This window comes from Solanum dulcamara, chromosome 11 (assembly GCF_947179165.1).
Source record: "Solanum dulcamara chromosome 11, daSolDulc1.2, whole genome shotgun sequence".
NCBI classification, from domain to species: Eukaryota; Viridiplantae; Streptophyta; class Magnoliopsida; order Solanales; family Solanaceae; genus Solanum; species Solanum dulcamara.
In genome coordinates this window covers 62335953-62347810 of record NC_077247.1, presented here as the reverse complement: position 1 = coordinate 62347810, position 11858 = coordinate 62335953, and the positions used below count along the sequence as shown (strand labels likewise).

Here is an 11858-nt window from a genome sequence, read left to right as displayed (position 1 = left end):
TCTCTAAAATTATATCAAGATTGCGTGTAATTACCTCGTAATTTTCAGAATCAGATCCATTCCATCTTTTGTTTTACTTTTAAAAAAAAACTGTGGTGCCACCATATGGTATGGTCTACAATTAAAGCAAAATATACGTAGGATTTACCAAATATTGACTTTAGACACCATAACATAGCAATGATATACCTTCTCAAAATTTGTAATTCATCCGTTTAATTACTCCGTCCATTTCTTTTTACTTGTCAAATTTTGACATACCTATTAAAAAAATAATGATTGATATAGTAAGTTTATCATTTTACCTTTATTAATTGATAGTAGAATTTTGAAAATATTTACTCACTACATTTTTCAAAAATACTAACTCAATATAAACAAATTGAGGATATAATTTAAAAAAAAAAATTATCATTTTTTGATTTGTCAAAATTGACAAGTAAAACAAATAATCAATTTAGTAAATATTTGATAAATAAACAGAAACAAAAATAGTATTAACATGAAATTTTGATTTTCACAAATATTTATAATCGATTAAAAAACGAAACGACAACAAAACCAAATTCGAACGTTACTAAGGTTAAGTTCAAATAATGTGGGCCCCATTTTGGAGTTGAAAAAGACAACCTTCCCTTGGCCAAATCGAAGCACTTGGCCTAAATTTAAAAAAATGACACCTTTAGCTTCTTCTTACTCTACGAGTGGCCTTTCTTCAAACAACGTGTATCCCCTCTTTTTCATTTGAATTTCAAATTTAAATGCTGAGATCCAAAACAGAGAGACAGATAAAGAGAGATTACATGCCATAAAAAATCATTTTATATAACGGCAGAATAATTATTCTATTGATTTTTTCAGGTTTCATTCTTGTTTTTATCTTGCAGACTGAAAATGGAAGATTCAGCTTGTCTTATACATGCTTTCTCTTATGCTTCTGCTATACCCAATGAAGTAAAACAGGTATAAACAAAAATACCCCACTGTTTTATTTTTCAAGATTCTTTTGTTTCTTCTCCTTTCTTGCTGATTTTTTGGGGATGGAATTGAGTATACAGGGGAATCCAGTGCATGCACTTGGGGAGTCAATTTCTTTTGGGAGATTTGTATCTGAGTCATTGGATTGGGAAAAATGGTCAACTTTTTCTCATAAAAGATATGTAGAGGAGGCTGAGAGGTATGCTAAGCCAGGCTCTGTTGCCCAGAAAAAAGCGTTCTTTGAAGCTCATTACAAGAAAATTGCTGCCCAAAAGGCTGCAGCTTTGCTTGAACAAGCCAATCAAGAAAACCCCAATTCTGAAATCACCAAGAATTCAGCCCCTGATTCTGCTTCGCTTGTAAAACCCCGTGTAGAAGCTAATCAAGAAGAGGTCCATGAAAACCCTGATTCACTAACAACAGATTCCGTAGTTAAGGTTGATGTGGAGGAGACAGAAAATGAGGCCCCAGTGGAGGGTCCTGGTACTCCTGAAGCTACAGAGAAAGAACCATCAAACCAAATTGAGAATGGTGAAACCCAAGAAACAATTTCAGGATCTGAGATTAGTGAAACATCTCATACTGAGAAGCCTTTGCTGAAAATTGAGGTAAATATGTGTTCTGTACAGTACTTTAGCCTAAATTTGAACTTCTTAACCATACCAATAGTGTAAGAAACTGTGTCTTTATGAAAAGTATAGTAAGTCTTTATGAGAGAATTTATATAGATGACCCCAATTAGTTTGTGATAAAGTCTTAATTGATTGATCCATCGATATAGACAACTGCATACCCGGTGCAATCCCACAAAGTGGGGTTTGAGAGGTTGTTTCCAATAGAACCTAGGCTCAAGAGAAAACAGTCCAAAGCAGTCCATTGTATTGATGATATACTGATTTCTTGGAACTGGTTTATCTCATTTGATTCAGCAGAGCTCCAGCTCTAAACTTGAGGATGATGCTGCATCAGTGACAAGCAAGAAAAAATCTGCTTTTTCTTCATTCAAATCAGCAGTCTACTCTAAAAAATCTAGAGTTCCACCTTTGCCTACGAGGCATAACATTCCTCTTGATGTTGATAAAGAGAACAATTTTACTCCAATCACAACTAATTCTAATTTGGACTTGATGAATGAAATGAGATCAACCCCAAAATCTTTGAGCAAGTTGATCAACTTTACTCCTGCCAAAGAGCCACACAAGATACCTCCTCCACCTCCCTTCCTCAAGAAGGAAAGTTCAAAGGTTGCTCCCACTACTAGCAAGGCATCTAAGAAGTGTGCAACTCCTCTTAAGACTCCTATGGTAAATTACCTCCTCTTGTTTTAAACTCCTTTTTCTAAATAGTCTTTCTTGGTGTGCCTAAAGTTTGCTTCACTTTTCACCTGCAGGCAACATCAAATGGTGCGTCAGATTGTCCCATGACAACGCCATCTTCAGAAAGCAGAAGGTATATATTTCCCAATATTGTCTAATTAAAACTGTTATACAAGCTTTCTGATGCAAAGCATTTCATTGGTTCCACTGAAACATGGTTCTTTGATTTTCCAACCTGCACCGCTCCAATTCGTGTATCTTCCTATTTACAGGATTAAAACACCAATTCATCCCTCAGCTTCAGGAAGTAGAACAGCAGGGCCTAAATGGAACATTTTGTCTTCTGTGTAAGTATCTATTTCATGATGACTCTAGATTCAACAAGAGTAGCATAATCATTTGTACGTTTGAATGAATCGTAGTAGAAGGTTTTTCTCTTAACTTGTAAAAACTGCTAGTTGAAGGTTCAAGCTAAGAATAACCAGGCTGTGCCATAATTCAAAATAAGTAGATTTTAGTGGATACAGTTTGAACACTTCTCCAGGACAAGGAGACTTTTTAAAAGAGAATCTGAGAGACGATTGTTTCTACTTGAATTTAGTTATCTCCGCACACACCTAAGTATATTGGTGTGTGATGTGTCAAACTATCATGCACCAGGACAATGATAATTCTTTCTGCAAGTATTTGGTTATAGAGTACATAATTGTGTCGTTGGATCTCGCTTACCTTTGGTGTTCCTTGTTCAGTTCCAAGTCTTTCACAGCCTACCGAAACAAATTACAATCACCAACTTTATCCACTCCTTTCCCTTTGAGGACAGAAGAAAGAGCTGCACGAAGGAAACAGGCAAGTATACATTTTAAATACTGTGGACTATCTTCTTTGCATTATAAAAACTATTTTCACTCATATCTTGTACTTCTGCAAATACTTTCAGAAGCTTGAAGATAAATTCAATGCCAAGGAGGAAAAGAAAGTTCAACAACAAACCACATTAAAGGTTCAACTCCTAATGCAAAACTTCCTTTATGGCTTGTAGAATGTTTCTCTTTAGAATGAATTCTGCCCCACCTACTTTGAAAAGAAGGAAAACAAAGAAAAGTAGTGTGTGAACCTTGACTCGCTTTGCTTAAGAAAGAGTCTTTGAGAGTGTTTACGGGCAAAGTCCCACAAGGTAAGTTGAAAAGCTATTTTGGGTATAATATAAAGATTTAAAGTTGTAGTGAAAGGATCCAATGCAATCAGTTTAATTGTATCCAAGAACGGAGCAAAGGTTTTGAAGGAGGTCGGGTTGAGAGGGGGTTAATTCCACTGCTGAACATTAGGGTGGAAATAGTACATTGCAATAGATGCTTTTGGTCTTTCCACTAGTAACCAATTTTGGGAGTTGAGATTTTCTGTTCTTTTCGTCCATATTTTGTTTTTTTCTTATGATTTCTACTATAATCATAAGGTGGCTCTATATCATATAAAAAGATTAAAGTTCTAACATGTAGTATTATGTAAAATTTCCCTGAAATGTATGCAAATGCTTTGCACTATCTTCTGTAATACTATCCTACTATATAAAAAGATTAAAGTTCTAACATGTAGTATTATGTAAAATTTCCCTGAAATGTATGCAAATGCTTTGCACTATCTTCTGTAATATTATCCTACTATGCATGCACATATATAGTTTTCACATCTTTTGTATTCTTGGTTCTCTGGAGTAGTTTCCCTTGCCATAATTTCTAACATTTGAGTTACATCTTAAATTGCAAACTCATAACAACAAACTCTTGCTTTCAGGAGAAAGCAGGAACGGAGCTTAGGAAACTTCGTCAAAGCTTTTGCTTCAAAGCTCGCCCCCTGCCTGATTTCTACAAGGAAACAGAAACAACAAAAGATCATATAAAAAAGGTAACCACTACATTGTATTATATCTTCATTATTCAGATATTCCTAAAAACCACTTTCATCCCCTTTGTCAAAATGCATCCTATCTTGTTCAATGACGACTATGATCAACATTTTCTTCAGCAAAAATCCTACTATATATGGTTTACTTTGGTGCAGATGCCAGTACCACAATCTCAATTGCCCAAACGTGGAAGAATGCCATATCCCAGCTCAAAGCAAGGCTTAGTCTCGAAGCCAGCTTCTGCATCTTTGACGAAGAATGACTCTTGCAACAATCCAAGAAAGCAGACTAGTAGGAGTATAGTAGTGTCTTATTAGAATGCGTTTCAGTTGAGCATTTCTTCCAAGCGAATGTTTTGGAGGTGTATGAATGTCTTTCCTTAATATGATTTAAGGAGAAGCAACTCCAAAATCTTGTATAAAAGCTATCTAGAGGTAGAAATATCAAAACCTTGGGAGATCTGGAGTGACCATAATTGTATACGGTATCTAGTATTTACCTTTCATAAAACGTGAAGTTTCATTTCTACCAGCTTAGGTTATGTGTTAACTTTCTCAGAAGCGTGAACATATTACCCTATTCGTAAATTTATATTAATCGTACAGTTGAATTTAAACTTGTCGCCTTATGGAGCACTAGGCTAGCATCTTTGGTTCCTTTTAAGAAGTTGTTTTTATAAGGTATATTGAGAATTTTTATCGATAAACTGTAAGATTCGGTCGTACTTTGATTACATAGGCCACTAATTGAGGAAGGGTGGTGCACAAAATAAAAACTCTGACGAAGCAACGAGTCGGTTGTGCGGTGCATCTTTTAGGATAACAATAAAAATGTTGTCGTGGACAATCATTTTCTTATACGACACAATCATCTTTTTGTTGACATAAAACAATTAGAAAGATGCTTATGTATATTAATTAAATACATATGAATTAATTATAAATTAGAAAAGTAGTTAAGAGTAAATGCATATGATCAATTTTCTGACAAACAAATGCCATCTGAATGTCGTAATATAATTCCAATTTATTTGACAGTAAATACAATTACAGAAATGTACCAATTGAAAGGAACCGAATTAGATTCCTTCCACAACACACCAATCTTCATCTTCTTCAACATTTTCCCACACAAATCCCACTTCACAGAAACTCATTTTTTCTTCATCATTATCTTCAATCTCCTCAATCTCAACGCCGGTTGCCGGCGACCAATCGGAGTCAACTACCAATTCCTCATCGCCGTAACCTTCATCGGCGGTATCGTAGTAAATTTCATGATCATCATGATCCATGTAATAAGAATAATCACTATCCAAATGATCCAAAATCCCAGTAGCTGAAAACCCAGAAAAACTCAACCCAGGCTTAGCATCAACAACTCTCCAAGTAACCAACGAAACAACGTCGCCGCATCCCTTTAACTTTTGTGTTCCCTTAGTTTTGTCTTTGGATTTTCCAGCAGGATGAATATGGCAGCTGGTGCACCTTGGCCTACCGCACTTGCCGGTGAACTTGGAATGGTTACTGGGCTTAGTTGGGACCTTTGTGAAAAGTCCAGCGGTTGGTGGTGAATTGGACTTGTTGTTGTACCTGGGCTCGGGTCTTGGGTTCCATGGGGAGGGTAAAATTGGGTAAGTACGGACCATCCCGTGCTGGCGACCTTCTCTCCTCATTTTTTCACAGAATTGAAGAGAATGAATTTTTATTTTTATTTTTGAAGGATCAGGAAAAAATTGAGTTTGGAGAGAATGATTTGGAAGATCGAAGAGCTCAAGCAGTGAATTGATTTATATATAGAGTTTTGGAGGTGGGAAAACTTGGGAAGCAAGGTGTTTTCATTAGTCAACTGAGGACATGTTCTCTTTTCTTTCTTTCTTTTTTTGGGTGCGTGTCTTCCAAGCCTAAGTTACACAATTCCCAACAACTCATGGCAGCTTAGTAAATTATCTAGTTTAGATTTCCGTAATAAGAAAATCACTAAAGCTTTAGTAAACTTAACTAACGAAACTTTTATTTTCAAGATTAAATATGAATTTTTTTTGTTAGAGAGAGAAAAATCTTTTATCATTTTGTCACACTTCAACAAAGTATGGAGATAAAAAACTTGAAATTAATTTAGGTAGAGTACAGAGCTTCTACTACTTTTTGTAACAATATATGTTGATTTAGTGTGCATATTATAGTTTAATTTTGAACTTTATGCATAGATAAGTTTAACAGACAAATTCCATATTGTTTGGATTTATTTTTGCCTTAAAAGGAATTAGCAGTCTAAGATAAATTTTATATTTTCTCAAATATCATATAATATTCTGCTATTATCATCTTTTCTAAAGCTCGAATTCAAATACTATATTGTAAGTCATATATTAATTATAAAGAGTTTAAAATTAGAAATTTAATAACTGTTAAGTTAATCATTTATACACGCTCATTCTTCTTCGTTGTTGCTGCCAGGCCCAACAACTAGTTGGAAATACTAGAAGGGCATGAGGGAGAAAGAAATTAATTTCATTAAAAATGAAAAAATATAGCAGTATGACAACATAGAAATTAACGTTGTGAGTCAAAAATCACCACAACCAACTTAACCATCCTCCAAGCTAAGAAACGGTACAAAAATAAATACGGTATCTTACTGTCAAAAAGCTTTTTGGCTTGAATGTATAATATCATTACTTTTTAACAGAAAATTGTTACCTGATTTCTCGAGTGCTTCTCGAGCTGCAAGAGGGGGGAAGTGCACAGACGGTAACTGCCATAATATTTACACTATAAATCTAGCTAGATACATGTCACATGCAAGTTTTCTGCTTCAAACAGATGAATATCTAAAAATTCCTTTTTTTTTTTACAATCATTATTAATGGAATTTTAAGTATTGTGTAAAATGCTTAATTTTATCATCTAACTTTTGAATTTTAGGAAAATCACAAAAAATTCGAATTTTTGAGAATTTTCTTTGTTGGATATGATATTCGTTGTATATGCTCAATTTGGATTCAATGACATCATCAACTTGTTCTCTTTAACAAGGCAAAACAAAGTAAAGTTAGATAATATTGATGTGAATCAGGGTAGTTGCATTTATCGTGATACTGTTTTGAGATAGTTAGAAAAATTATTGAACAAATATATGATATTTGGTGAATCAATAACCATAGAGATGGTAAAGGATGACTGATTAAGCTGATAATATATATAACTCTGTGTTAGTCATTTGTTACATTGTACTATCTTGGGTTTTCTTATTGAAAATGTTATTGATAAATATGAAAATGTAAGTAGTTTATTTCAAAGTTCTTAAACAGTAGGTAAAGTTCTAATATCACAAACTTGAAAATTTTAACCAGAATTTTAAATAATTTGAAAAGGACATTCTATCATACCTTTTATATAGGTTTTCCCATTATCTAGTGCTACTCAGGCGCAACATGATTGGGTCAAAACTATATATAGAATATCCGACAGATCAAATCAAATATGTCTTTAAATTGTGACGCAGTAGTATTGGTTTTGTTTATACAGAAAGTTTGAAATCAGATCATTAAATAGTGTGTAGGCTGTCTACATAGTAGTTATGGCTAACACTACTATTTGGTGAGATGGGAGTTACATTTTCATGTTACAAGTTTTTTCTTATAATTTATCTATTGCTTGAGAATTATTCGGTTATAAAATCTATCTCTCTCTCTATATATATATATAAAAAGAGGAAAAATATAAATAAGGTGATGTGACACTTCTCTATGGCCTCTATTCATATTTATTTTTTTTATTTTTTTTTGCCTTTTTTTCTTATTTAAATCAATTATTTTATTGTAAAAGTATATTAATTTATTACAAATAAAATTTTTATTAATGGAGGAGCATTTACAACAAAGACTATTCACATGCCAATTTATGTTATTATTAAAATTAAAATAAATTTCCTAATTATTATAACAATATAAATAAACACGTGTTATCTTTTTTGTTTTCTTTTCTTTTTTCTCCCTATTCGTTCTTTCTTTCTTTTTTAATTTATTTATAGTAAATTTACAATTTTTATGCTTATTAGCATGATAGTTCTACTTATTTTTATTTTTTTACATTTATATAATACCATTTAAGTTTCTGAGTAGAAAAAAATATTTACTAAATTTAAGAATTATTAATATGCCTTTTATTTTACTTATCATCAATTTGTCGTATTTTATTAATTATTTTCATTAAAGCTATGATTTTTATTTGTAAGAGAGCTTCTTTTTTTTAATGACTGTTCGTAGCACGGTCAAGTACACTATTAATCCTCTTAGAGAAGTGAAGGGAGTCATAATTTCCTTGCTAAGAAATAACAACATTATATATAAACGAAGGCTATGAATTACTGTCCATAATAAGTGATGCTTTTGCATTTTCAATTTGATTCAAAATTTAAAAGTACTTGAAGTTGAAAAGAGATATTTGGTAGGCAAGTGTTGGAACATGGGAAAAAAAATGAAATTTATGAAAAATTTGAAATACTCCTAAAACAGTTTTCAAAAATTCTCTGCTTGAAGTTAGAAAAATGATGAAGCAAATTCATAAACAAACTACTTATTGATTCCAAATGTGCGTGCGAATTTACAAAATATGATGGACTACATCTTCTTTAACTATGTTTCAACTCAACGAAGAGTGCTGGTACACATTCTATAGATTCAGTTTTCCTTGTAAACTTCTATTGTCATCATTTCTCTCCACCAGAAACTTGTAAATAAAATTCCACTTAATAACTCTGTTTTACAAGCAACTGAATAGAGGCAGCAATCAGCGTCCCTCAATGTCCCTCTGTTCCTCCTGAGTAATACATGAAGAAGTATCATATTTATGCATATATAACCGATTTTTAGTATCATATTTATGCATATATAACCGATTTGAGTAGTGGATTCTCTCTTAAGTCTTACCACATCAAATTTAGGAGAAGCAACTTCTTTCCTTGAAGGATATAGCACATAATGTTGCACAATGAAGAGAATGTCAAAGAATATCGACACCTGCAACATTCATTTGATCAAAAACAAAGAGGATTTGATCACGAGATAAACAATAGATGAACATTTCATACCAGTGACAACAAAGTCTTGCCGATGTTTCCATAAAAATTCACCCAGGAATCTGTAGCAAAAGTAGATCAAATAATTTATTAGGCACATATACACAAACATTCTTAAACTAGGATAAAAACTAGAAACTGCATATAGGAAGACTATATTAGTGAAGAAACAGAAACTCACTTTGATCTATAGATTGCACTGCCATCTGCCCGTAATTCGTTAAACCTCCAAACAAATCCAGCAAAACGTTGCCAATACTAAAACCAATCGTGCTCTTTCGACGGAAGTTCATAATAGCCTATAGATTTTCCATAGCCAAAATTCTTAAACCAAGAAGCAGTGGAAGAAAATAAATACTAAGAACTATGTCAAAGACGCAGACTACTATAGACATATATATATCACAACAATAATTGAAACGAAAGAGCACAAAATCAGAAGCAATTGACAAGGAAGAGAGTTTTTTTTTTCCAAACAAAGCAAGAATTTCAAGGGATTAAGCTATTTACCTGGGGAATGTACTTGGTTACTGTCATAGCAACCTGCAATGCGCTGCAATTATGAGAAAGAAGTGTGAGATTTTATCATTATACTAGATTCACTATAACTCAACAAAAATTAGTTTTGCCAGAACTAAAATATTATAGCAGGTAGAGTTCAGTGACCATACGAGAAACTAACCCTCCCCAAAAAGAGTCGAGAGACTGACAAATAACTACTAGAGTATCTATTATAAGGAGAATAAAAAAACTACTAATATTCGATTAAACATGAGAAAAATGCGTGTTAACACAAGTAATTGTGGATATAAAAGAAGGTAGCTTACTTGAAACAGGACACTAGCCATAGCCAGGAATGCTTAGGGATACCCACAAACACACAAACTGCAACACTTAACCAAGCAACAGATACAACTGCTATTGCAGTTTTCGAGACTTTCTGATTTCCGCGCTGAAAAGAAATATATGTATGTTTATGAGAACTAAATTAATCATTTGAACTGAAAAAAGCAAACAAGAAATGTACACTTACATCATATATAAAAATCTGAAACAAGGTAAAGGCTGTTAAAAGAACAGCATGAGTAGAAAAAGCCACATCATTGGCAGCTACAGGTATCATCTGAAGTTAAACAATAAAGGTTAATTAGCACAAAAGTCATTAATAAAATAGAAGGGAACTTGACATTTTATCCTTCAAATAATTAATTAGTTAAATTGTGTACCTTTAATCCCTGTATTTGTGATAAATTTTGTACTTCTTTTCTATACAAAAGACTCAAAATGCAATTTTTTTTATGAATTAATTGCTCAATGTGTTTAGTCAAATATCCTACAGACCAAATTCAATCTGTGTAACCCTTTAAAACATAAATGAATGATAACTGCAACAATGTAACATTTGAAGCAACTCAACACAACATCAAAACAAACATATGTGTAACAACAACATATATCAACGCAAACAATTAACCTCATTATTGCCATATCGATGATGGTATTGCCTTTGAACAGCAGAACTGAAGAACATGGAAGCATTGTAGATGAGATAAGACGAGTGCTTCGTCAAATTCAACACCACGAAATCAAAATTCAATCCCACCACACTAAAAATAAAAAGAAAAAAATTATTCAGAAACTGAATTTTAACCAAGAATAAAAGAATTTGAAAAATAAAAGCACAAAATTACCTTTTCCTACGGAAATTCAAAATGACTTGAGGATAAAAGCTAATGGACCACGACACAAATGCAACCCATCCCAAAACATTGTACAACACTTCCAGCGGAAGTGAATTCCAAGAAGCCATTAAAAAAAAAAACTACTCAGATTATAGATTCCTTGAAAAAAGAGGCACAATGAAATCTTAAATATTTTGTGTCAAGTCTATATGTAGAAAATATCGAGTATGGGGCATGTCATCAACTATTTTGATGCTACTCCCAATGTGACTTTGAATTGCAGTTGGGGGAGTCACGTTTTAGGATTTATTGTAATGAATGTACCCCATATTTCCTCCTTATTCATCTCCCTTTCTCCCATCATCTATATTTATCCCAAAGTGCCTATTTACCCATATGAAATTGCTAAGCTACAAAATAGGATGTCTAATTTGAAATTAAACAAATTATACTTTTGTCCATTACTTTCTATGGTGTAGGCCACGTGTACAAAATAAATATCAGATTCTAGAATCATTTTCGTTGTTACTTCTATAAAATTTATTTATTTATTTATTATTACACCAAATAATGTTTTTGAAATCTAAGGTTAATTCAGCTAATCCAAACGAGCTTTGAATATCATCTAAGAGTGGCAATTGGACGGGTTGGGTGAAATTTGGACAGGTCAAATTAGGTCAAGACTCAAATCAATCCAAGTTTGTTTGGGACAAAACGGGTCATAACCCAACCCATTCAAATTTTACTAAGTTTTAATTGTTTTATTCGTTCTTTAAAAATATTTTAGTACCTAATAAAATTATTATTATTTTTATTATTATGATTTTATATAATGTATTATCAAAAAAAAAACTAAAAAGTATTTTGACAAGATTTCTCACTAGTCTTTTTTGG

At 32.7% G+C, this 11858-nt stretch overlaps 3 protein-coding genes across 4 annotated transcripts; 1 reads left to right on the top strand and 2 right to left on the bottom strand.

The window, feature by feature from the left end:
- The first annotated feature begins 679 nt into the window (after positions 1–679).
- On the top strand, positions 680–4657 carry LOC129874485 (uncharacterized). 2 transcript variants are annotated; one of them, XM_055949775.1, is made up of 9 exons: positions 680–963; positions 1059–1586; positions 1911–2282; positions 2369–2427; positions 2567–2641; positions 3044–3143; positions 3235–3297; positions 4089–4199; positions 4356–4657. In XM_055949775.1, the coding sequence occupies exons 1-9, from the start codon at positions 895–897 to the stop codon at positions 4515–4517; spliced, it is 1539 nt and encodes a 512-aa protein (XP_055805750.1). In that variant the 5' UTR covers positions 680–894; the 3' UTR covers positions 4518–4657. The 2 variants fall into 2 exon arrangements, with proteins under 2 accessions (XP_055805750.1, XP_055805749.1); XM_055949774.1 differs by having other exon boundaries at positions 1908–2282.
- A 540-nt stretch (positions 4658–5197) lies between these two features.
- On the bottom strand, positions 5198–6042 carry LOC129873531 (uncharacterized). The gene has a single exon (XM_055948645.1). The coding sequence runs from the start codon at positions 5873–5875 to the stop codon at positions 5279–5281; it is 597 nt and encodes a 198-aa protein (XP_055804620.1). The 5' UTR covers positions 5876–6042; the 3' UTR covers positions 5198–5278.
- Positions 6043–8689: 2647 nt separating this feature from the next.
- On the bottom strand, positions 8690–11312 carry LOC129874029 (cystinosin homolog). The gene is made up of 9 exons (XM_055949248.1): positions 10974–11312; positions 10757–10889; positions 10316–10405; positions 10110–10234; positions 9793–9835; positions 9464–9581; positions 9295–9344; positions 9134–9223; positions 8690–9023 (listed from the first exon to the last, which is right to left on the bottom strand). The coding sequence occupies exons 1-9, from the start codon at positions 11090–11092 to the stop codon at positions 8994–8996; spliced, it is 798 nt and encodes a 265-aa protein (XP_055805223.1). The 5' UTR covers positions 11093–11312; the 3' UTR covers positions 8690–8993.
- Positions 11313–11858: the final 546 nt, after the last annotated feature.